At 39.1% G+C, this 25,979-nt stretch overlaps 1 protein-coding gene across 1 annotated transcript in view; it reads right to left on the bottom strand.

The window, feature by feature from the left end:
• Positions 1 to 233: 233 nt before the first annotated feature.
• The window catches only part of slc12a5b (solute carrier family 12 member 5b), a 33,849-nt gene continuing 8,103 nt past the window's right edge, over positions 234 to 25,979 (bottom strand). Inside the window, exons 3-10 of the mRNA XM_055012695.1 lie at positions 7,892 to 7,995; positions 7,659 to 7,799; positions 4,378 to 4,524; positions 2,669 to 2,723; positions 2,451 to 2,581; positions 853 to 1,100; positions 558 to 769; positions 234 to 454 (exon numbers count right to left, since the gene is read on the bottom strand). Coding sequence (XP_054868670.1) covers positions 234 to 454; positions 558 to 769; positions 853 to 1,100; positions 2,451 to 2,581; positions 2,669 to 2,723; positions 4,378 to 4,524; positions 7,659 to 7,799; positions 7,892 to 7,995 — 1,259 coding nt within the window. The remainder of the gene's footprint in view (positions 455 to 557; positions 770 to 852; positions 1,101 to 2,450; positions 2,582 to 2,668; positions 2,724 to 4,377; positions 4,525 to 7,658; positions 7,800 to 7,891; positions 7,996 to 25,979) is intronic.

Here is a 25,979-nt window from a genome sequence, read left to right as displayed (position 1 = left end):
TTTGTCGACTTGGTGTCTGGTGCAGTGCTGGTAGGGTCAGTTTTTAGAGCTCTTTAAGTGAAGAAAGCTGTTTGTTGTGCATGAAAATGTCCCAGTTTCAAGTGGTCAGATTGAACACCGTGCACAGTCTGGTGATGAATCGGTGTTTCAATACAACCAACAGATTACATGGAGTCATTTGACCCACTGCCTCTACAGAAATATAAATAAGAGCAGCTTTTAAGGACAAGCTCTCAGCCAGATGTGCAGCCCCCTCGTCTCTTCACTGAACTTATCTGCTGCTGACCTGTAACAGATGGGAAGTAGATCCCCACCAGCAGAGTGAAGAAGCTGGTGATGTCTGCCAGGACAAAGCGGTTGGAGTTTGTTGTGGGACTGTCTGGATCCGAATCAGACGCAAGTCCACGCTTCTCCAGGATCATCCCTTTTTCCAGATAGTTCCCAAAGAGGTTTTCTGGGTGAAAGACCATCATAAACACAATGAGAAGAGTTAACAGACTTCTGTGTCCACTGTGATACTGATGGGTGACAGAAGGTGATTCACGTTGAAAATGTACCTGCCAGGATGCCGCTGGTGACCCCTGGGATTCCCTGTATCTCCGTCACATTGTTGTTGGTGAAGTATTCGTCACATGTGGCATTAAGGTACTCGGAATCACAGAAGGATCTCCACAGCTTGGTGGTGATGGTGTCGTTGTCTATTTCAATCACCTTTGCGCACACGTCGTATCCTTTAGACATGAGAGTTCGATTCCCCAGGAGGCAGACGCTGCAGAGGAAGTCAGAGAAAAGCATCACTGTCACGTGCCAAAATCTGACATCTCCGGACACATAAATGAAAGAGTCTCTTACGGGAAGACAGGGGGGTCGATTGCAGTCTTGATGACGCCGGCGTAAACAGCCAGAATAGAGAGGATGACGCAGGCAAGGAAGACCAGCGCCAGCTTGTTGACGTATTTGACCCCCACAAACACCACCAGCGCCATGAAGCTCAGCACGATGGTGCCGTAAACACGCATGTTGTTGAGCAGAGCGGCTTCTGCTTCTGCCCCCTCCAGGCCCTCAATCTTAAAGATGGCTGCCTGAGGAACAATATAAATCTGAGGGAGTCGGGAGAAAGAGGAGAAGGAAGTATGGTGGAGAAGAAATGATGCATGAGGGGAAAAAAGAAGAAAATTAAACAATGTAAACGTACGATAGAATGCTGCTTCACAAATAAATGTTTGGTCAATGTTATGCAACTCTGTTTTTGTTAAGAAAGAGCAGAATTATTGCATTCATGCTACACGTTCATTTAAATGCTGTTTCTGCAGAATAGCAACAATAACAATTCTTGACTTTATTTTCTCATTAAAGCAAGAATTTGTCATCGCAAAAGGTTATAAATATTATCTTGTAATGAGATTTTTATTCAACGTAATCAAAAGATTTCTTGTTATAATGGAATGTTGTTGTGATCCTGACAAAAGTATTTCTTGTGCTGCTGATGCTTCTTGATGTTGATTCTAATGACGCTAAATGTGAAATATCATTATGTGAGGAAGTTTCCTGACTCTAAATTCCCATTAAGATTTTTTCCTTTAACTATCCTCAGTTTTGCCTACAAATACAGGACTTTTCCAGATAATTTTGTAAACATAAGTATGTTTTTCAACCATTGGTTTCAATATTTTGGGCTTTGTCACATTATGCTGCAACTTAATTTATCAGCTTTAAATTAAATTAATGAACACATTCAATTTTTTTACCACCAAGTGTTGCATAATGTGAATAAATGAATGCAATAAATAAAGAAAAACAAGTTAATTTTTTTCTGGACATGCAATTATATTAATCACATTTAATCATTCATACACCCTTTGTTTTTAGTCAAATTCAGAAAGTTTATTAAATTTGTAAACTCATGCATAAATCATACACACATCCATATGTATATATATATGCATTTATGCTTTGTGAAATTCTTTTGTTGTGACAATTTCACTTTGAGTGTCTCTCCTCTCGTCTTTGCTGTTATTTACCTCATTGTACTGACCAAAGCTAAAGTCTAAGAAAAGCTAATAAAAGTTAATGAAACGTTGTAGCGCAGATGTGTCTGACAGTTACTTACTTTGAAGTGTGTCTTAAACGAGCAGAATGAAATTACTTTTAATAATCTGTTGCAAATGTGAGTTAATGAGATCAGTTTCACTGCAGACATATTGACATGTTTAGCAGGAAGCTCACAGGTGCAGCCAGTTAACTGAATAAAGTGTCTTCTCTGTACGATGATGAGTAAAAGACCCGGACACTGACACATCTAAATGGAACGCAGCCTCAAATATTTAGGAATTGGTTACATCTGTGCTTCTCCTTCCATGATGCTGCAAAACACGTGGAGCAAAAAGGGCTTATGAGGTCAAAATGCAAAGCGACATAAATGAATTATTCAGGAAATCAAATCCACTTACCAGCAAAATTTCAATGCAACCAAGAATGTACATGGCGCCTGCGAATGTGGTGCCCAGGTAGAAGCAGATCCCAACGGCGCCGCCAAACTCGGGCCCCAGAGAGCGAGAGATCATGTAGTACGAACCTCCAGCTGTGAGTCACAAACACAAACTAAGACTCAGGGTGCTGCTCTGCTACACACAAACACACTAACACATGCTGTCAGGTATCCACTCACCTGGTACGACTCCATTTGTTGCAATGGCACTCATGGATATGGCTGTGAGCATGGTCTGAAACACAGCAGCAGACAAAACAGGAGGATTACAGGCTGTGAAAAGGCCGATATGATTGACTGTGAGGCCTTGAGGAAGTCTGACTCATGCTGACTTGTTAGTGGCTAGTTACACTATAATGCCAAAAGTATTCGCTCACCCATCCAAATAATCAGAATCAGGTGTTCCAATCACCTCCATGGCTACAGGTGTATAAAATCAAGCACCTAGGCATGCAGACTGCTTTTACAAACATTTGTGAAAGAATGGGTCGCTCTCAGGAGCTCAGTGAATTCCAGCATGGAACTGTGATAGGATGCCACCTGTGCAACAAATCCAGTCATGACATTTCCTCGCTCCTAAATATTCCACAGTCAACTGTCAGCTGTATTATAAGGAAGTGGAAGTGTGTGGGAACGACAGCAACTCAGCCACCAAGTGGTAGGCCACATAAACTGACAGAGCGGGGTCAGTGGATGCTGAGGTGCATAGTACCAAGAGGTGGCCATCTTTCTGCAGAGTCAATCACTACAGACCTTCAAACTTCATGTGGCCTTCAGATTAGCTCAAGAACAGTGCTTCAGCAGAGAGCTTCATGGAATGGGTTTCCATGGCCGAGCAGCTGCATCCAAGCCATACATCACCAAGTGCAATGCAAAGCGTGGGATGCAGTGGTGTAAAGTATGCCACTGGACTCTAGAGCAGTGGAGACGCGTTCTCTGGAGTGACGAATCGTGCTTCTCCATCTGGCAATCTGATGGACCAGTCTGGGTTTGGTGGTTGCCAGGAGAATGATACTTGTCAGACTGCATTGTGCCAAGTGTAAAGTTTGGTGGAGGGGGGATTATGGTGTGGGGTTGTTTTTCAGGAGCTGGGTTTGGCCCCTTAGTTCCAGTGAAAGGAACTCTGAATGCTTCAGCATACCAAGACATTTTGGACAATTCCATGCTCCCAACTTTGTGGGAACAGTTTGGAGCTGGCCCCTTCCTCTTCCAACATGACTGTGCACCAGTGCACAAAGCAAGGTCCATAAAGACATGGATGACAGAGTCTGGTGTGGATGAACTTGACTGGCCTGCACAGAGTCCTGACCTCAACCCCATAGAACACCTTTGGGATGAATTAGAGTGGGGACTGAGAGCCAGGCCTTCTGGTCCAACATCAGTGTGTGACCTCACAAATGTGCTTCTGGAAGAATGGTCAAAAATTCCCATAAACACACTCCTAAACCTTGTGGACAGCCTTCCCAGAAGAGTTGAAGCTGTTCTAGCTGCAAAGGGTGGACCGATGTCATATTGAACCCTATGGATTAGGAATGGGATGTCACTTATGTTCATATGCGAGTCAAGGCAGGTGAGCGAATACTTTTGGCAATATAGTGTATAATGTGGTGCTGTTGGGGTGTTAGTGGCTGACTTCCTTCTGCCACGATTTACTGTCACCTTTTACATATGCATGATGGGAATCACGTGTACAGCCTGTTAGAATGACCCTCAATGCACTGAGGTGTCAAATTTGCCTTGTGCACGGATGTTTTACAGCACTTCTGTTGTGTTTTGACCTTTAACAGGCATATTTTAATTAAACATCTGTTTCTGATTCATGAGCAGCCATGCTAGGTAGAAAAACCACCAAATCCGTAACAGCAAGAACATCTGCAGCTTTTACTCACCGTGGAACAACACATGAAGACAATTATGAATGAGCCGAAGACGCCGCCAATCCCCACCATCCACGTCATCCGCAGGAAGAGGATCACGCCGAAAATATTCTGGATGCACGGCAAGTACACTCCCATCAGAGTGCCCAACTGGGGAGCCTGGAAAACAGGAAACAAAACATCAAATGTGAAAAAGGATGAGTTTTTTCTCAGCGCATTCTCCTGTGCCTTTTAAATTCATGAGTTAGAAAGCGGCTTATTCTTTTCAGATACAAAGAGACAGTAATCCTGTGGGAAAGATTTATTCTAACATCTCTGAGGAGAAGCGGGAAGATGAGTGTTTTTTCTCCCTGTTTGTCAGTTTATCAATTTGTAGCTTTAAAGTTGGCTGTGATTTTGAGGTAGTGTAGCAGAAAATCAAGCCAAATGTGACTGATGGCAACACCGTTTCCTATCTTTTTGTGTATACACATAAATACAAATTAATCGATAATAGAAAGCTACTGATAGTTACAAGAAGAGCAGCTCCTGTCACGCCATGTCACTCTTAAACTAAAACATACTGTAACATTTAACTACTGATTCTAGTTGCAGCCAATTCAATAATTAATTCTTAACAATATCACAAAGTGACAAAATAGGTTGTCCTTGTCCTCATCCTGAAGTCAGAAGGGTTCATTTAAACCCTGCAGAGCGTTATATGTGGAGATGAGAGTGATGAGAAGGAAGTGAAAGATGAACGGGCAGATGAAAGTAACTGTAACAGGGGAAAACACTGACGGCAAGAACTGCCCGATCTTTGACGTGACTCAGTTTAAACAAAGTCCTAATATTGCTCTGACTGTTTCTTTTGCAGGATTTATTTCATAAAGGAGTGCAAATGTGTGTGCAAATATGCAAAATGTGTTGCTGCTTTGATTGTGTCTGCTTTGTCGCATTGCACTTATGTCCTCATCAGTCCAAATAATGATTGATGTGTAATTCTCATCCTGTTTAGAGAAGGGTTTTGCATTTACTGGTCAAAAGGTCTTGTATAAGAGAACATTAAGTGCAACTTTTTATTTTAGCCCTGGTCTTCCCTCCCTCAAAGCCTCAACAACCTCTATCAACGAGAAACTTGCAAGGAAATTTTATTTTTGTCATGTTTTCTGCAGTATGCGGGTGATCTAGAGTAACTTTTATATGAAAGTCATTTAAAAATCAAAGAAAGTACAGCGTCGAGGGCAGCAGTGTGTCTCTGAGCTTCAGCTAATGAGTGCACTGGCTGCAGATGAATCAGTCCAGGACCACAGAATGGCTTGTCTCGCAATGCAGCTTGCACATTGTGAAATTGCAAAACAAAAAAAATCTTTATTTGTACTCTTTGTTTCACTGATCTCCACAAACAGCTCAGCTACAGTATCATCCTTGCTGTGTCCCACTGCACGCTTCAGATCTGGTCACAGTTAGAGCATGCTTTGGCCTGACTTCCATTAGATAAACCCGCAGTAAAAAAAAACCATCTAAAACAACAACTCAACTACTTTCTCCCTTGGCCCCTTGGAAAATGGAGATATTTAATGAACGAATAAATTACACGGGATTTCCATCCAGGATAATAAAAAAGTGAAATCTGGACAGCTCGGTTGGCTAAAAATTGTGTCATGTAATGTTGGATTTACATAAACCCAAAACTTTGCACCTCTTTTATTGTTTGAAGGTTTGCCTTTATTCTCTCTTTCATAACCTTCCACAAAATGACCTCAAAGAGACAATAACTTTTCACAATGCCACTGCTGTATTGGAGTCTGGTTTTCATTTCAGCTGCACCAGTGTTTTTTCTTTGTCTTGTAACATTTTGTGGTGTTTGGATCTGAAGCTGCTCTTCCCACATCCATGTTGCAACAACAGGGTTCTGTGTATGCCTGAAGTGAAAATGCCCTGTTGCACGCTAAATATACTTTAACAAGGTGTTGGTGCATGGATACACCTCCGGCAAACAAGAACACAATGCAAAAGGAAGCAATAGAAATTGCAATGCTGAAACTGCAACTGAAGAGAGTAGAGAAAATGCACCATGAGCCTCCAAAATAGTTTAAAAAATTCGAATCATAAATAGGTTGAAGGAAAATAGACTATTTTTGAGAGAATGTTAAACTGTCAGGAGTCCAAGTGTTGCAGAAATATATGAAACTGTGCTCACAAAATGCGCACAAATATTTCACCCCATAGTCCCTGTTTGAGGGCTGTTTCTTTGTTGTACAGCTCCCTTTTAATGACAAAATCTAATAGATTACATTTAAGAAAAAGACACTTTTCCTATGCCTGGAGACACTGAAAATATGCACCTGAAAGGTTTTAACTATTCTTCCCAAAACACATATCTCTTCACAGAGGTGGTTAAATGAAATAAAACCATTTTATCAGCATATATTTGAGGTGAAAGCCGCATATTATGCTCTTGCCAGAATCAAAATTCATTTTTAAATGGTGCAATATACACTTGACAGTTGGATTTCTGAACTTCTTATGTCACATATTTATAACTTTAACCCCTTGACGCCTGAATTTATTTACAATTAAATAAAAATAAATAATTTGTGTGTTTTTGCTTTCCAGCTGATGCTAAAATAAGCGGAGATTGCTAATTTGTCTATTACACATAGAACAGATATATAGTAATAATAATAATAATAATAATAATAATAATAATAATAATAATAATAATAATAATAATAATAATAATAATAATAATAATAATAATAATAACAACAGATCTATAATAATTAGGTCCCACTCCAGCTGGTCCTACGAGAAACCAGTGCTTGCAAAAGATTCCGAAGTACGTATTGAATTTACACAAACCGGCATTTGGGGAATGGATAAGCTATCTCAGCTGCAGTCTGAATGAAAGTGGTATAATGCGAATTTGCGACAATAGGCATCAAGGGGTTAAGAGAACAATAATAATGTTACATCAGCATTTGTATGAATAGTCTTTAGTTGTGGTAATAAGCAATCTGAAAACATGGAAACAATTCATAGTCACCAGCGTCCTCACAGCAGAAAGCACATCAGCAATAACCTTGTATAATCTATACTGCTTACTGGATAGTTTTACTTTAACATATACTGATGATCTCTAATTTCTAGCCAAGGTCACACCTTGGAGACATGATTATTAAAGAATAAACTTCCCTCTCCGATGCCAATGTAAGTTTCATGGATTTTTCCTTCATTACACTGAATAATAAATGAAGCTGCTTGTTTACTTCTGCAGGGTGGGCAAGACTGAATCACACACAGGACTCTACCTTGACAGGTTTTTTAGATGGACGTGCTCCCTCCTCGTTATTCTCGGCCTCTTCGTGCTCTTTGCTGCCAGTTGGCAGGTTGGAGTAGTTGGCCAGAGTGCTGAGCAGAGAGGAGACCATTGGACTGGTGTCCATCTCCTCCTGCAGCACAAACACACACACAAAAGTTACATTAGACCTGCAGATCTACTGGTAGCCTACAACTATGACTGGTGATCGAGGACCGTCCCCACCTCAAACAGAGCCATGTTCTTGCCATCGTACTGCTGGCTCTTTTCCGCATCAGTGGCTGCGCTGCTGTTGATGAAAGGACTGCTCTCTTTGGGATTCCCATCACCTGAAACAGAAAACATCAGCATGAGAATTTGGAAGCTCCAGAACAGTGGAGCATTTGGTTTGGTTTTGTGTTGGCCCTGAAGAAATCTGGTTTTAATGAGTTTTCACCATAAATAAAAAGGAAAAAATGCCTGAAGAGGTTAGCCAAACCTAATGAAGTATGAGAACAAAAATTTAGGGGATTTGTTGTTTACTAGAAGACATTATTTAACTAAATAACTGAGTGCAGCTGAATATGTTTAGAAGGAAAAATTGACGGTTGAATTAAAACAATGGATAAGCAGTAGCAATAGTCAACCAAAAGGAATACAAGAATGATTAAAATAGATGAGTAATGGTGAAAAATGAATTAAGTTTTAAAATATATGTCGTTAAAAGCAGAACTAACAGTTGAAATTGTTATCTAATAGTATAAATATACGCTGTTAAAAGCCTAGATAAACACTGGGAATTACTGAATAAAAGTCTAATTATTGAAACCATTGATATCAGACTGGTTTTATATAGAGGTCTAACGAATAAACAAACAGGTTTGATTTAACTGAGTTTAAGAGAAATTATCATACTTGACGGAAAGTATGTTCCTCATCATCCAGTTATGTATAAATAGGTGTTAAATCAGGTTCAAACGAGCTCAAATGAACACGTTTATAAAAGGTTGCTTGAGTTCATCTGACAGGCCAGTATAATAAAAAAGGTTGTGATCTGACTTAAATACCTGAAATATCACAGTAGCTGCAGATATACTATATATTTTTGCATTGAACGAGAACTGTGGATTTTGTCATCCATCACTTCCATCAGAGGCACGAAAGGAGGAACAAACAGGAGGATTAGAACAAGTAAAACCTGACAATTCCTTTAAAACAAACTCGAAAAATTGTGAATCTACCTTTTAAAGAGTCCATCATGTAGGCTTTATCAGCAGATTAGGCCAACTGAAAACTCAATTTGCTGATGAAGATCAAATGATTGGATGAAAAAGGTGCTTTGTATAAGAATAAAAGGGCACAGAAGGAGACCTAAGAAGACAAAACAATTGGTACGAATACGGAAAATGAGCATATAATAAGAGTAAAAGCTGAGTTGTTGCTTTTTTCAGATGTTCAGGATTTAAATGATTGTTGTGTGATTGTTACAGCGGCTGTGCTGTCAGCTGCATGAGCTCAAGGTTGATTTATAATGCGTCACTTTACAGTAACGGCGATGGGTTTGGCCTGCTTTTACTCCATGTGAGTCCCAGGAGAGACTTTCTTTCAGCAACAGCAGAGGAATAATGAAGAGTCATTTGACTGCACAGGCCAGAGGGAGTTTAAGGGTTCATTGTGTGATCAGGTTTTTCTGAATTACAGCTGTTATATTAGCTTCCTGAAATAATAATGCAATGACACAATGAAGCCAGGAAAAATACAACTGCTTCTCATCACTCAACGTCACAGAGAGATTGTTTAATAGGAGAGAAGAAAATGACAAACAAACTGATTGCTAAAGCCCCTCAAGGGTACTATAAGGTTACATTCCTCTAGCTTCCTTTAAAATAATCTCATATATATTTATATATACTTGTTTAACCTGCTTTTTGGTTTTTGGCTCAGAAGTGTCGAGAATAGAGAAGTGTGTTCAGTTAAGCGTCAGAATTTCCTAAATCAGCATCCAGAGAAATAAAAAAAATCCCATCTGTTTCTACGTTCCCATGCTATTTTAGAGCAATGCCAATTTAAGCATATTAACTGTATCCTACTGCTAATTTTTTATTGTGATTAAAGAAAAAAAGACACAGATGAGGTTTGTGCCGAAAGAGCTTGATCTTTTTACTTGATGCATGCGTGGCAAATGACTTTGACTGTCCGAATAAACACAGCTTCCAGCAATATTCATTCAGTTGGAAATCTGGACACTGCACAACAAATTTTAATCACTTACTAATCACATTTTATTACCATGGTGAATTTGCTAGCAAGCTGCTGCCATCAGGGCCGGTTGTCTCCAACAACTCTTGAAGAAAATGTGGGGTTCTTTAGCAGTTGTCTGTTCTACATGTTCTGCATTGTGGTTTATCATGGAAAACAACTCCTTTTGTCTGGAAAAATCCAGTTGGTGAGCAATCTTGGCATACATTCTGGTGACAAATCACCAGCTGGAAGAAGAGTTCGGTTTTAGCTTCTGATTGAGAATCTCTAAATGTCAGTTTTATTGCAACCCTTCTTTCATATGACTGAATTATGTTCCGATGATAATTTGTTTTTCTGGCACAAAAAAAGCAAGTCACTCATTAACAAAAGCCTCCCAACCTCACAACACTAGCAGCAGAACTCGAGGAACCCCGTCCCTCTTGTAGAACAGTGAACAAGTTCACGTTTCTGTATAATCGCATCTGAAAAGTCGGTTTTAGTCAGGAAAAGAGCTGAGATGACGTCCTTCAGCAGAGCACCCAAGGCAACACAATCAAGTCACTCCTTCCAATTCACCAATCCACAGCAGTACTATACACTAATCTTTAAAGCAAAGTGGAGAGTCAGATGTCAGCCAAACTGCTCTCACACGGCATGTAATCCTTTGAACGATGGACTGCTCTCCTAAAGATGCGCTGCCTGTCAAACTGGATTAGAAAGCTTTTCACTGTATGGCCTTTTTGAGATTTCATCAGCCTCCTGTCACAACACAATCAAAATACCTGAACGCGATTTGCTACGACCCTCTCAAATCTTTTGAAATTAGAAAATTAAAAAACACTTTTCGCACACTTTAGCAGAAGTTCAGTTTTTGCTCTGAATGATAAAATAATTTTAGACTAATGACGCCCATTCCGTTACCTGTCGTTATGACGCCAGTAAAACCGCCTTTTGTGACATTAAAGTCATTATTTCCACTCTTCGTCATAGTTCAGATTATGCTGAAGCCAACCACATGAGTATTTTGTAATCCAGCATGATTTTTAAATCTGCATTTAAAGCTCATTTCTGCTTTTGGCTTAGAATGAAATCAGCTTTTAAAAAATTGCAATTTAACCATATTTGACTAAATGCTTTTGTGTGTGTGTGTGTGTGTGTGTGTGTGTGTGTGTGTGTGTGTGTGTGTGTGTGTGTGTGTGTGTGTGTGTGTGTGTGTGTGTGTGTGTGTGTGTGATCTTTGGTATAAGTTGTTCATATTCCTCCTTGTTCTCTCTAATGCTTTGTTTTCCTCTTTATTCTCAGCTTGTAAATTTTCAGCCTTCAGATGAAATTACTGCACAGCTGAAAATGTCTCCTCTCCAACTGTGTGACGGTAAGAAGCAGAGAAACACTTCACAGTCCGGTCTTGACCCTCAGCGAGTAGCTCCAATGCATTTTCATGTCACTAACACAACAAAGTCAGTGAATGAGCAGTGATGGATCATAGCTGACCGCCCTGAGTTGGTACCCATGGGACTGAGAGTGTTGCACAATTTATATCCTTCTAAACATTCCTACAAACACAAGCTGCATTGTATTTATGTGTATTTATTTTTGTCAGATTTGTAGCCACATGAAGCTCCTCATCCTTCGCTGCTAACAGCAAGTCACCTTTGAATGGAACCCGCCACCCGGTCAGAGTTCTCCGCTGAATCAACATCCTGATCCATCACTGTGATGGATAAGGTCACGAAACCACATCAATCTATAGTATTTCTGCCTGTCACTGTGCTCCTTTCTAGATGCACATACATTTCCATATCATTGGTCATGAAGCACCACGCAGACCTCACCATCTGATTACTAGGTAATAAAAAACAGCTTCACATTTCTATGGGTCCAGATGCTGCTCTGCTTTCACATCCTCCTCCTCCTGTTGGACGTGAGCTATTTGTGTGCAAGGTGATCATTAACTGATGGTTCAGGAATCATTAATTAATCACATAAACTCCCTCAGACTTTGTCATCCATTAGCGAGCAGTGGGAAATTCCTGACTTATGTTGCATTAATCCCTGCATTAATAATTCATCAGTCACGCGTGACTTAGCATGAGTGTGTACGAGATCAGTGTAATAAAATGCGGTATTCTAACATTTGCACCTCCGTGTAGGTGGTTCTCATTATGCATCCAATGCTGTTGGCAAGACTTAAAATAATAAGCTTTAACTTTACTTTTGGAAAACCAGAGATGAAGGTCTCCCAAACTGGAAACTTGTTGAGGAGGAGGGGTTTCCAAAGCTAGTCTAACATCTATAGCAATATGGGTCACTTTGGTGGTCCCAATACTTTGGTTACTTTAAACAGGCACAAAGCTGCTTAATACTTCAAGACATAATGCCTCTTGTACCTGAGGATGTGCAAACTGTCCACAGAGATCTACAGTCAGAACAGATGCCCAGACAATATATCAGGATTTAATTTTTTTGTTCTGCCTGTCTGCAAAGTAATCCTACACAGGTAGGATACTGTGACTGCTGCTCTTTACCCCTCTCTTCAGAAATCCTCCCATCCTGTCCCAGAGGGGAATGATCTGCTCTCCCTGTGAGGCTTAAGCTGTGCTAAACCTTCTACTGCTCCCTGCGAAGTGAAATACGCCACAGAGGTCATTTCTCCTGCACTTTTGTGTCTTCGGAGCATAAAAGCCGGGATTCGGAATTTATTAGGCAGCAGACATGCAGTGTAAAATCCTCAGGATTTACAGAAATGATCTGTATTCCTTGGCAGAGGGTTTAGATGAGGATCAGATGTCATGACATATTTCTGACCTCCTGATGGTGTGAGTTCTGTTTAAAAGCAGCCAACCCTGAGATCTGAGAATTTATGCCAAGAACATATTGGTAGTTTCACTGAGTAAATGCAAAAAATGACTGAGTATTCAGTAGAACTGTCATTAAATAATGTTTTCCCTAACTGGAGTTGACAAGAAGCTTTACTGTCAGAGATTATTCAAAATTTATTTGAATAACTTGTTCCGATGACTGCTGCAGCACACATATTTGCTTATTTAAAAATTGAACTCAAATGTCAGTGCAAGAAAACCACAGTTTTGTTGCTTCTTTTTCATTCAGAATTTATCTACTGAATGGATTTTTTTTATAGTTATTTCAGTGTCTTTACTGTTGTGCCACTCTGGTGCACTGCAGAATAGCAGATCACAGTTCACACAGAGTTCATTGAGTCAGTCTGGTACCTGAGGACTGTGTGAACTCATTTTGGTCTTGGTCTATTTGAAGATTTTACTTTGACCTCATAACTGTCTAAAAGATGAGGCTTGGCGGCAACCGAACAAAAGGGCGATAAAGCAACATTCTTGTCCGTCTGTGGCACTTTGAACGACTTGTACTCTGGTCCAACCGTCAGTTTGCAACAACACAGGTGTGATGAAACAGAAGCACACACCATCTCACTTTGATTACACAACATGGAAGAATCATTGGCCAAGAGATTAAAGAGTGTCCAAAGTGACCCACATAGATTAATTCCTGCAACTGAGGAGATATAAGAGGTTTACAGGGCTGTGAACCGCATTTAAAATGCATCTGTATTTACTCATAAAATGTTCCTATACCTGCGAATGTGCAGAAAAACCATGGCAATACACAGCTACAACTAACAAACACTGACATAGCCATGAAAGGAGTTAACTGTAGAATCAGAAGTGAAGTACAGCAGGTCAGGATGCACGAGGTGATGTGTTGATGTGAAAATGTGAAGCAATAATATAAAGCCCTCTGAGGACAGTGTGGGTCACATCAGGATGAGCTGCACTATCTGACCCACATTCATCATATCATGGCTTATTACTGCCTCCGTCTCATTAATGTGCATCTAAATCATTAGCTAATATTCCTATTAACAGCTTTGTTTAGATTTCAGCAATGGATGATGCCTTCCGCTGGTTCATCTAGAACCATGGGTGACAGATTTCCTGCCAGATGTTTAAAAATGTCAAATATAGTGTGTCTGCTAGTCTGAGCAGCTCAGCGAGGTGCAGACTTTGGAATAATTGGTGAAAGTATTCATTAGCACTGCTGTGGCAAATGGAAGCACTTGAAAGGTTAATGATATGGGTTTTATTTTTATTGGAGTTGGTCTCAGTTCAGTTCAGAGAAACCACTTTATTGTGCTGCATAAGGAGGTTAATGTGTACTTGAAGGTACGCGGTTGAAGAAGCACCGCCAGAGTTCACCAAGTACCGACAGAAGTTGTTTTTCTATCTACGCAAAGAAAAAGTTTAATTAATGTTGGAGCGTATCGTAAAAGGTTCAGTGCCAAGATATTGAATTAGTTTCCTACCAGAATATCTGGTCTGGCAGTGCAATAACCTGCTTATCTTGACTGTAGCATTATAAAAGTTGTGTTCAGGCATTTAGAAAACCACAGTTTTCCCCTAATCTTAACCAAAGTGTTTTGCTGCCTTTAAGTAACCACAGTCAGGAGTGTGACTGCCATTCACTGTGAATTCATCACTGTGAGCAGGAATGGCATTTGGCACATGAAAACAGTTTGTAGAAGTGAGAAGGACGACTGAACAATATGCAAAATTACAAATCAAACTACTGCAATACTCCATCTGATGCAGCCTTGCTTTTGTGGCGTGTTGATCAATGAAAGAGTCTGTACAGAAGTTTGGTGACTGACACTTGATGCACTGTGAAATCTCTTAAAGCTGCATTTGTGCTGTTGAAAAGGAACAGGTGAGTTGGCAGATGTCTCTAGTCTAACAGGTGAACCTTGCTGTGGAGAGCGAGGCAGTGAAAGGGAACTTAATTATTCAGGGAGAAGGAACAAGCCTTCACCTCGGATTCGCTGACGTGCCCTCAGCCTTATGATTTAGTGCAGTCTTTGCTTCGAGCGAAGCGGTATGGAAGTTATTAAAATGTTAACCCCACCAGGCTGTGGGAATGAAGCTCAGAGAGTTCATTTACCAGAGCCTGACTGTGTTTCTGTATTAAGCGACGGCATTTTTGGATTTGGGGGAAACAGAAGCAGTATTCTGTGCCGAATTAGTAATCTGTCCAAAATCCATGAGAAAATAACTAAATTACAGAGAAAATAATGAAAAATATGACTCAAACGCTACGCCTTCTTTCATTTGGCCCTGACATGAAGAAACTTTGCAAGTAAGCTTTAAAAGAGAATAAATAATGCTTCTGTCTGCGTCCATGTTTGAGCCTTCAGACAGACATCCACAATAAATTGATGAGAAGTAATCAGTTCAGAAACAGGACTTCAGTGCAGAGGAAGATGGCTGTATTGATCCTGCAGCGTGCTGAGCTGTGACTGCGACTCGTCGGCAGCATGCAGATGAAAGCCAGTGTGTGGTGCAGATTTGTACCCTTGATGTGACATGGCTATTAAAAAATGAACAGTTTATACCGGCTTTTAAAAGCTTAATAGGACACAGGCTCAGGGGGATTATCCAACAGCTGCTGGAGGCCACAGGGGAAAGTAAAAATTAACTTCTGCATGTGAGGGAACTGCACCAATCAGCTGCACAGCGGCCACACAATCACATACCTCAATCATTTTCACCTCCCCTGCTGTAACCGAGGAATTAAAGCTAATTCCATGAAGTCATTTGTTTAATTTAAATCTATCTCCTCGCTGACGGTCATGTTTATGGTCTGTTGTCTGCCTGACTGTGTCTCACTGAAAGTGGTCAGTAAGAAAAAAATTTAATGTGACGCTTTCTGCCAAAAATGGAGCAAATTTAAAAGTCAAATTTTACATCAAAACATGAATGATGGTAGAATGTTCACTGAAGGAATTATGTAGCATCAATTTACCCCTTAAGTCCAGACTAAGGCCTCAACTGTACTTTGTGTTTAGTGCTCATCAACCAAACCACAAGCAGTTTTTTCTGCATTTTACAAAAAAAAAATTCCAGTTGCGTTTGTCACATTTTTATTCACTGTGGTGTCATTTTCCTTGCAATATAAAGTCCTGCACCTCTAAGAAACAACACAACTATGGCTAGAAGTTGAAAGAACTCAAAAATGTATTTTATGCTGTATGACTCAGCCGTAATGCCATAAATCTTAAAATAAAATACAGGTTCAATTTCTGACTATTTATGCACAAAATAATGAAAACATCTGGAATTAGAATGTACGTGTTTAACAAAATATCACAATTTTAAGCTTAGATTTGGTTTTCTGATGGAAAAGCAGCTGAAGGCCCAATAGGACAAAGAAACTCTCTATGTTTTTACTGCTTCTTGCTCTCAAAAATGGTGTCAGTTTGGTGTTCTTTTTCAAAAGCTAACATGCCTTTCAAAGCTGGTGGGGTTCAGAGGGTTACTAAATGTTCAGACAATATGACGAACACTGCAAACACCGCACCTGTCAGCATGTTAATAACACAGCAGGACATGTGGTTGTTGACTTGATGATAGTACTAGATGAAAAGTCTCCACAACTATTATAATTCATTTTTAGTAAAACACAAACATCCATGCAATATTGTAGTTATTTCACTTAAAATCACAAATAAAAATGGTGGTGCCATTTGAAGAAAGTTCAATGAATCAAGTCTGAATAGTTCATCTTGTGTTATTGGGACATAAAGTCTAAACAAAGGTGTTTACTGACCAACACTGACATCCACAGAGGCATAAAATAGTGTACTCTTATCTACATGATGTGTTTTCCTAAATTGTAGAATGTTACTCCACCCAGTTCACTTTAAACCACCCACATATAGCAGCTACAGCTGAGCTTTAAAATAAAAATGTACCATTATCCTCCTTATCAGGTTAAACTGAGTTCACAGCAAGTTAATCTGTCACTAAAATGAGAAAACTCAGAGACTCAAGGGATTATTTGGGGTATCAGTGATCAGATAAGAAGATATGAGGGAGGGTGAGGCAGGAGGAAATGTTAGTGTCAGTGAAAGTGTCTCTTTCATCAGTATGTCAAGACGCTTTAGACAGACTGATTGCAGCTGTTGACCAGTTCCCAGAAACAAATGATTCCCAGGCTGCTGATGCATTTATATGGCTAACTGTAAGGAGGTCATTTATAATCTTATCCTTGTGTTTTTAAACTGGAGCAATGTTGTTCCTGGCACATATATTTTACAACTTTGTCCTTCACTTGTTGCCCTGTCTCGCTCTGAAAGCAAAACATTATGGAACACTGCTCCCACTTCACTTCAACATACTCTAGAGGTCATTCATATCCAAAGAATTCAAAATAATCTGGAGTGTGTTCAGTGTGTGATTTAAACATGGGACATTATCTCAAAAACAGCCAGACAGAAGACGGATCATTTATCAAACCTGATAAATCAGGTTTTAGTGTAGTTTGTGGGGCTGTAATTTGTCAGTCCACCACTTTGGTCTTAAACAACTATTTTTGGATTGCAGTGAAGTTTTGGAAAGATATTAATGGTGCATCGAGGATGAACCCCAAAAACTTTGGTGATTTACTGACTTTTCCTCCAACACCACTATAAGGTCCAAAATTTCTGTATAACCAGAGAAATTTGACACAATGATTTTGATTTTTTTGTTTGCTTTATGACCAATTACCTGAAAAATTGATGACAGATCAGCCTGAACTGTATTTGGTGCTAATTAGGAAATGCTGGCATTCTAACACACTTAATTAAGAGTGTGACCATTTTATCTGCCTTATATCACCATGTTCAATCCCTGGTTTTTATGTTAAGAAGAAATCTGATATACTGCCTTTTTCTTGCGCCATGAATGCACGCTAAGTCTCTCCAACCAACACTTCAAATTCACCACAAATGCAACTCACGGTCAAGGAAAGTGGTAGGCAGGCAGACTCAGCAGACTTCCTGTGTGCAAAAGAGGTGAAGATTTTATTTTACTGTGCTTCTCCATTCACCTGAGACTTAAAATAACACATAAAAAAATTCAAAAATAATTTACAAAGAAAAATTATTCCAATTTTAACTAATAGCTACTTTAAAAAAAAAATGACTTCACCTCATCTCTCTCTTAAGGGAGCAAAATTCCTTATATACGGCGTTCAATTCACATCCTCATCATTTCAGCTCTACCATCACACAGCATGGTGACCAACTCTGTAACCCTGATGCAAACAAATCTGCAAAAGACTTGCTGTTGTAGCATTGACAGCAACCGTCTTCACTGCAAAACGACCAAAAAAAAGAAGATGCACTTATCACAAAGAGAGAGTGAAGAAGAGCCAGACAATAAACACAATGGAACACATCAATGTCAATATCAAAGTTGCTCTCAGAGATGTTGAGAACTTTGGTCAGTTTGTTCGTGTTACTGTGTGACTTTGGTTTTTTAACATGTTCGTTTGGAGCACCAAATTCCCAAATAAACTAACCAATCAAAGCAGCAGTAGACAAACAAAGCTTGTATTCTGTGAGGTAAAATTAGTCTTTTTGTCTGAGGAGTCAGATTTCTTTTAAGAGAGCGTTATAATGGCTTGAGTGTCCTGTCAAAATAAATCAAAATATAGCATCTAATTAAACAGAAATTGATTACGCTTCACAGAGGCCTATTTTAGGTGGCTAAAATACATTTTGGTGCTCATCGAGTCCAGAGCAGCACATCGCTTAGCTTCTGTTCTATTGTGATGGTTTGCCAGCTTTGGTAGGTTGACTAGATTTACCATGAAAGCAGCCATGTCAAAGTCACGATGCTTGAGGGGAGAGATCCAGTTTGAAATCCCCCATTTATCTTTGTCTACTGCAGAAGAAGAGAGATCCAATAATTGTGTCCACAGAGTCACTTGTGACACTTTCCCCCTACTCAGCGATTTTTATATGGCAGGTCTCTGGAGCACAAACTACACTTGCACATGTAAATTAACACCAATAGTAATTGTAAATTGATTTAATGCTAAACAGGTTAATGTGAATATGTTATTGACTTTTTACGTCAGCTATGTCAGTTATAGATTAGACTCCACAGCTCTGCACCAGCGAAGGCAACAGGCCGCTGACATTAACAGCTAAAAACATATGAAATGTGGATTGTGTGTAGTTTGCTTTTTTTTTTTAGCAGTTAGTCAATGTACAATATCAGTAATGGTGTAATCTTTTGCTTGGAAAATGCAACAATCCTGATGCTTTTCAGGACTCAGGATATCTGCAACAGTCATCCTCGCAGTCACTTATGAAACCAAGAAATAACTGGGTGCTTCATCCCAGAGAAGCTGCAAGCAGGAAAACAAACACACCTCAAAAACTAGAAAACACTTAATAATGACCCATGTACAACAAGGCAACATCTAATGATTCATCCACAGCTAGCAGCACTCCAGAGAAAATGAAAGTCAATGTGGGTGATTTATTTCATCCATTTGCAACCAACAAATTACATTATTTCTTTTTTCAGCTTTGTTTACGTTTACTCTGTTACTGGCACAGTGGACAGTCCTGATAAAATGAAAAAAATTATTTTGAGACCTCTCCTTATTTCATAATAACAATTACAGCTAAATATTACAATAAAGAAACAAAGTGTGAGTAAATAAATATACAAGAGAATAAGCTAAATATTCAGTAGCTACCCCCCAATTTTTTAAAATTTAATTCAACTATTTATATAATTCAACTTGTATTTTTCTGTCATTGTAAATTAAAAATAATATTCAGTCTTGATCTCCTTGTCTTCACTATCAAGTAAATATTCTTAATTTGAAACTATAAAATTATGACTTGAACTTCTGACTCTTGTGAGGTAAAACAGCGATGCTCCTTGTTTTTCTCTGCACACTGGGGGATGACTGGAGCGCTGTAAGCGAGCTGTGGGAGGGAAAGGATTAGACCTCACTGTATTTCATAATCTCCAATCTAAGATGACTTGGTGGGAGAAATGTCATAGCTCAGTGGGAGGATTAGAGGAGAGCTGTATCACTATTCCTTCGTCCTCCTTTAGTTCAGCTGGATCTCAGCATCGACCTCTGCAGAGTGATCACGGTCTGAGAACCATCAAAGGCTCACTTCAAACTGCTCCACTGGAGAAAGTCAGTGTCATAGAACAGAATGTCTTAATGTGGGACTTTCTCACTAGAAAAAAAACACAGTTTGCTGTAAATATGTCCAAGGTGACCTGTTCACATTATGCTGAGAAGCACTTGCAGTTACTCTCAGAAAAACATTGGCTCTTAAATGGTTCTTCAGAAAGCTCTCTAGTTCTTCAAAGCACCATTGCTAGTTGTTCTTTGTTTTTTTTTTTTAACATATTTCATGCTGCCTTTAAAGTACTGAAGGTTCCTCATTTTGACATTTGTGACACATAATAGCATAAATCTGCAGAGTACATCCTTAATTAATCCGCTCATCAATCGGTCCATAAAACATCACAAAACAGTGTCAGAGACTCATCACAATTTCTAAAAACCAAAGCCAGCATCTTGTAATGTATTGTTCTGTCTGATTAACAGTCCAGAACCCAAAATATTAGATGTATTCTAATGGAGAGGACCTAAATGTGCTTAAAACACTGACTGCTTAAAAATGAAACAATTGTCAAGTCCTGTCATTAACAATAACATTTTTTTTCCTTTTTTTTTTTGCTTTAGTGCTTTGGAGAGCTATTTATGGTCCCAAAGCTGGAACTGTTGTAAGAAGTGGTTCTTTGGCTTTTTTGTTGTTGGTCTTAGGTAGAAGTAGCTATAACTACTTCAAATATTTTCTCCTATCTTTATGTTTAATACTGTAATATTGTTTCATTTGACCTCTTTGGGTCTTGAGAAATTTAATTTAAACTAACTATAATATCTTACAGGTTTATCATGTAATATGATGTGTATTTTCATGCATATTTGGTATTTACTATTATTTGTTTGACTGTGCTAAAACATAAACATATCAGTGTGATTGCAGCTTAAAGCCACTTAATGCTTGAAACAGTCCTGACTCAGTAGCTGAAGAGCAGAACGACACATCAGAGGATTACAGCCACTGACAGGACTTCACTTCCTGTTGCTCAGACAAACAGTCCGTTTGTTTTTCTGTTCTGCAGCAGTTTAAGCTGCAAATCAGCTGAGGATGCATCAGTGAAATTACAGTGAAGACACAACATTAAAATCCTTTGCAGGGCATTAAGAGGGCAGCTTTACATAAGGCAGTGCTCCTCTGCAATGAGATAATATCTGACGCGCAATTGCATGACTGTTGTCCAGTAAACAAAGAATTAAACAAAATGGATAGCATGCCTGTGTGTGTGTACAATCCTGGGGCCTTCTCATTTCATGCGATAAACACAACACATGTCATAGTAAGAACATTTTCAGGAATAACTCTAATACTTCGGTAGAAATGATGCATCATGATGCTTTAAATAACTGCTCCTGAAGTTCCTTATATTTCACAATAGCAATGATGCTTTTGATATTACAGTATGTTTGACCACTTATGATGTTAAAATATAGCAAATAATACAGCAAAGCAAATGCATCTCTGAGTATCTTTTGACCTTCAGTAGTTTGCAGCTTTGACTCTGTCACAGACAGTGAAGTGTCATCTGCATTGGCTGTGCATCTACAAAACTGTGTCACGTGAACTTTCTCTCTCAGGGAAATTACAATGGTAGGCGCTCTGCATTAACGTATGGGCAATCAGACAAATTGATTCAGAGTCAAACACCAGTGGATGAGCTAACAACATCTGGCAAGCAGATTAAGTCCATCTCAGTGGGCTGTGGTTATGTTAGCGAGAGCAGAGGGTGCATGGGATTTAGACTAACTTTAATGGAAACTGTCAATATTTGGGAGAAATCTGCTCATTTCTTCATCCTGAGGTAATAAAAAAAAGCAAAAATGTGCCAATTTAGCAGCACAATTTAACACATAACTGATATAGTGTTACGTAGCATGTACATTAGTTAGAACTGAACGGTTTTGTTTCCTTTGACGGAACCAGAACTTGTTATTTGCTCTGTTCAAAGTGTGCAAAGCTAAGCTAATGTGGCTGTTGCCTTTTCCTCACAGAAATTAGATTCGCATCGATCCTCTCATCTAAATTTCTGTGACAGTATTTCCTATAACTGTTAAAGGAACACTATGACCATTTGATAATGTGCTTGTTTAAAGTTGTTGGCATGTATTCAGCTTTGCAGCCCTGCTGAGCTGAAAAGACTCAAACACACTACAGGGGAAAAAGCAAAAAAGGCTCAACTTCATGCAGATGCCATCAGTATAAACAACCATCAAGTGGGAGCCAATCATACCTGGGAATCACTGCCGGTGCTCATACAGATCCGAAATCAAAGTTGGGAGCTCATTGTGTTGTTACTTGAGTAAACAGGCTGTGTGGCATTAAATAAAGAACCAGCTAGCCTTGGTCGAATGCGAAAGCAATCTTTATCATATTTCTCATCCTCCTCTTTGTCAGAAAGAAGAGTATTTCTTTAAGTAGAATGAAGTGACTTTATAGTGCTATACATTAATCATTCACTTGACAGAAGGACAGCAAGAGCAACTTTGCTGACTGAGAAGCAAATAAATAAAACAATTCGGGTGAACTGATTAATTTCAAGAAGGTGCAGTGACTGATAAAGGTGACCAGCATGCTGTGAGGCTGTTGTTTCAAGATTTCACAAGATGAATCTGAAGAATCATGAGATATTCAATGTGAAAGGTAAGATTAAACATTTTTCTGTTTTCAAACTTTCCTCTAATGTTGGCCTTTTTTCCTGAACTGGATTTAGACTTCGTTTTTACCTCTCCACTGAAAAATCTCAACAACAATTTGAATTATGGCAATGAAATTTTGTGCAGAAATTCATGTTTCCACGATTAATGAATCCCATGGACTATAGTGAAACCCTGACTTTTCTGCAGATAATTAAGTCGGAATCTGAAAATCTGGACTATTGAAGCTTGAAATGCTCACTTGAGAATCCGGTCTTGTTTATTTAAAACATGTTGTTAAGCTGCTCTGCAAAAAATGAATCAAGTTACCGACTTAGCACTGGCTGATTGGATGAGCGCAGCCAAAAGCGCAGTCTCTTCATAAAACGCTAGAGTTCATGCTGTAACTGTATAATGTGTGTGTGCGTGTATGTACCTCCAACCAAGGTTTAATCTCTTCGTCTAAACAGCCCCCAAGAGGGTAATTCCCGACCATCTGCCCCCGTAGCTCATATCGACCGACCAAAGTGACAAGGACATAGACGACCAGCAGCCTCTGCAGTCCTGCCATCGCCTGTGTCAGCAAACCTTTAAATTACATAACAACATCTAAAACACAACCGATGAAAGCATTCAGCTGCATCTTTTACGGTATACGGGAGGTATTTTTGGTTCCTTCTTACTGTCACCAAGTGTTTGCTCAAAGGGAATCCATAGAGAACTTTGGATTTGTTGGGTTGCCTGTTTAAAATTTGTGAGGGTTTTGCTATGTAAAGCGCTACGAGATGACATGTTGTGAAATGGTGCTATATAAATGAAACAGAATTGAAAACTTCACACTACAAAAAGTGTTTTGAGTTTGAACATTTAAATGAAAGATTATTCCTGTTTGTCTTTATACTTGCAGCTAAATGTGGTGTATTTATTTGGCTTTGCTTCGTCTCATTCTTTAGACAGAAAAATGGTGCAGCTGTCTAATAAAATCCTCCCCTCTAACCTTGCATTTCTCACACATGGTGTCATTGAACGCCATTATAAAAATGCTGCCAGAATTTTGACAACGACATGACCTTTGTTTATCTCCTGCTCCAGCTGCTCCAGATGATACAGTTATTTTGGTGGCTGCAGCCTTTATTGTAAACCTACTATGAACAGCCATCTCTGATTTTCAAAATTTAACTGTAGGTTTAATTGGTCGGACTTAACTGATGCAAAACTGTATGCTGCTATTAGATGCCTGGTCTGTCATTCAACTTTCTGTTTAATTTTTTACTTGAACTTTCATTCACTGCATTGATTACCTTTGTATATTTATCTAGGTAAAAACTGAACTTATAATGGAGTATATTAATATTGGTTACCAACAAATCTAAAAAGAGGGGTAGAAACACTGATAGGAAATTAAATTGAAAGATCACATACATGCAATTTCAATTGAACTTTGCTGTTTTTTTTCATATGACACAAAATGATCCTAAAGATTTTTGTGAGAAATCTTGCACCAGGATTAAATCAAACACCCTTTTCACCACTCTGTCACTCCTCTTGAGGTTATTGATGAGGAGTCATCTATTCTGATTGCCAGTGGTGAGTGTGCATCCTCCAGGGATATCACCAGTCTGTCATCTTGCCCTCTCTGTTGATACAGGCAGGATGATGATAAGATGGAATTTCAGTCCAGAGCAAGTGACTACACACTCATCCAGTGTGCTCCGTCAACCCGGTCTACCAAAAATTATTTTCCTATCCAGCTAAAGTGCTTTCCCATTTATGTTTTGAAAGAAATAGAAATTTAATTGAGAAACAAATGAATTTTCTCACTGAAAAGCAAGACTATGAGAAGCTTTCAGTTTGAAACATCCCCATAACGGCCAATTAATGGTTTCCACATCCACGTAACCACAAGGGTATGTATGATGTAAATGTCATCATACATGCAAGACCATGAACAACCCTTTTGTGGAAAACCCAAATTTGTGGAGCATGCGCTTCGACTACGTATATACTAGAAAAACAACTGCTGCTGTCTTCAAACACTTGTTATGAGAAAACACTCTCCAGTGAGATTTTCTGTCATTCACAGAAGCTCAAATGCTAAACCTAACGTAGTATGAATAGAACTATGTGCATGCTTACTGTTCGCTTTCAACTTCTGCCTCAGTGAACACCATGATTTGGCCTGCACGCCTCATTTCCACACAGATTTTTAAAGCTCTGTGTGATATACTAACTACTTTCCCTTGTGTTCAATGCAAAGAAGGGCATTTTGTTAAGAATGGGTGGAAGCTATGCTAATTTCATCACTTTTTCACCATCCACTTTCATTAAGTTTATGATTATGCAAGATAGCATGCTCACTCCATGTGTGAAATCCACCACAAAACCAGAACCTGGACAGAGAAAAACGACCAGCAGAGTTTCACAAACACATCGGAGATCACATAGGCTCTGGAGAAGGGATCACCAACCTTTTTGAACCTGAGAGCAACTTCAAGGGTACTGAGTAGTACGAAGGGCACCTTGTTTGATACAAACTTCCTCAATAGCAAACTTGCGCCATCATCTTTAAACAATAATAATAATAAGAAAATAGTATGTAAAAAGACTGTCTGATCACATTTATGTTAATTATTCCCGACAATAATTATTAACAACGATTTCCACAACAATGACGGTATGAAACACACACACACACACACACACACATATATGGAAATCTGTTCCAATATTTAAAAGTCAGAGGTATCCCATCTCTGAAACTTTGGTAAATATCTTTCTTGGTAGTTTTGTATGAATCAGCATATTTGCAGCATTTTGTTCAAAATCGCATCAGTTACTTTTCTGTGCAAATTATCACTTATAACATTTTTAGGAAATCATTAACTGTCATCAAATCATGCTTCATTTGTGCAAACCCCTACCTTTGTAACATTTTTGAACAATTCATGAACTCTGTCCCATGTTTGTAAAAATTATCAGTTATGTAAGAAAAAAAATCAACTCTTTCACATTTTGAAATGAATCCTATCACATTAGTACTAGTCACCAGCATTTTTCACCAGCATTACAACATTTTTAACAAATCATAACATGTTTTTAACTAATTATTTTTCACGTTTTTGTGTAATGGCACGGTGTTTTGAATGACAACATGTTACCTCTTTCTTTGTCTGTAAATGTGTGTTAGTGGGAAGCCTGGCATTGCAGAGCTTATCATGTCTTACCTTTACCTTGCAGCTCACAGTTCAGATGGTTCAGTTTCCCAGTGATGTCCGTTAAAAATGCCAGGGCCAGAATCCACTCAGTGTCCTCAAGCAGCAAGGTGTCTTCCCCTTTGGATTGCATCAACTCTTTGATCTTGGCCAACAGTGACAAAAAACGCTGTAAAACTGGTCCCCTGCTGATCCATGGGGTTTCTGTGTACAGTAACAGGTCACCATGTTCAGCTAACAGCTCCTCCAGCAGC

This window comes from Amphiprion ocellaris, chromosome 8 (genome assembly GCF_022539595.1).
Source record: "Amphiprion ocellaris isolate individual 3 ecotype Okinawa chromosome 8, ASM2253959v1, whole genome shotgun sequence".
NCBI lineage: Eukaryota > Metazoa > Chordata > Actinopteri > Pomacentridae > Amphiprion > Amphiprion ocellaris.
The sequence above is the reverse complement of the archived record's forward strand: the minus strand, read 5'-3'. Positions and strand labels throughout refer to the sequence as shown.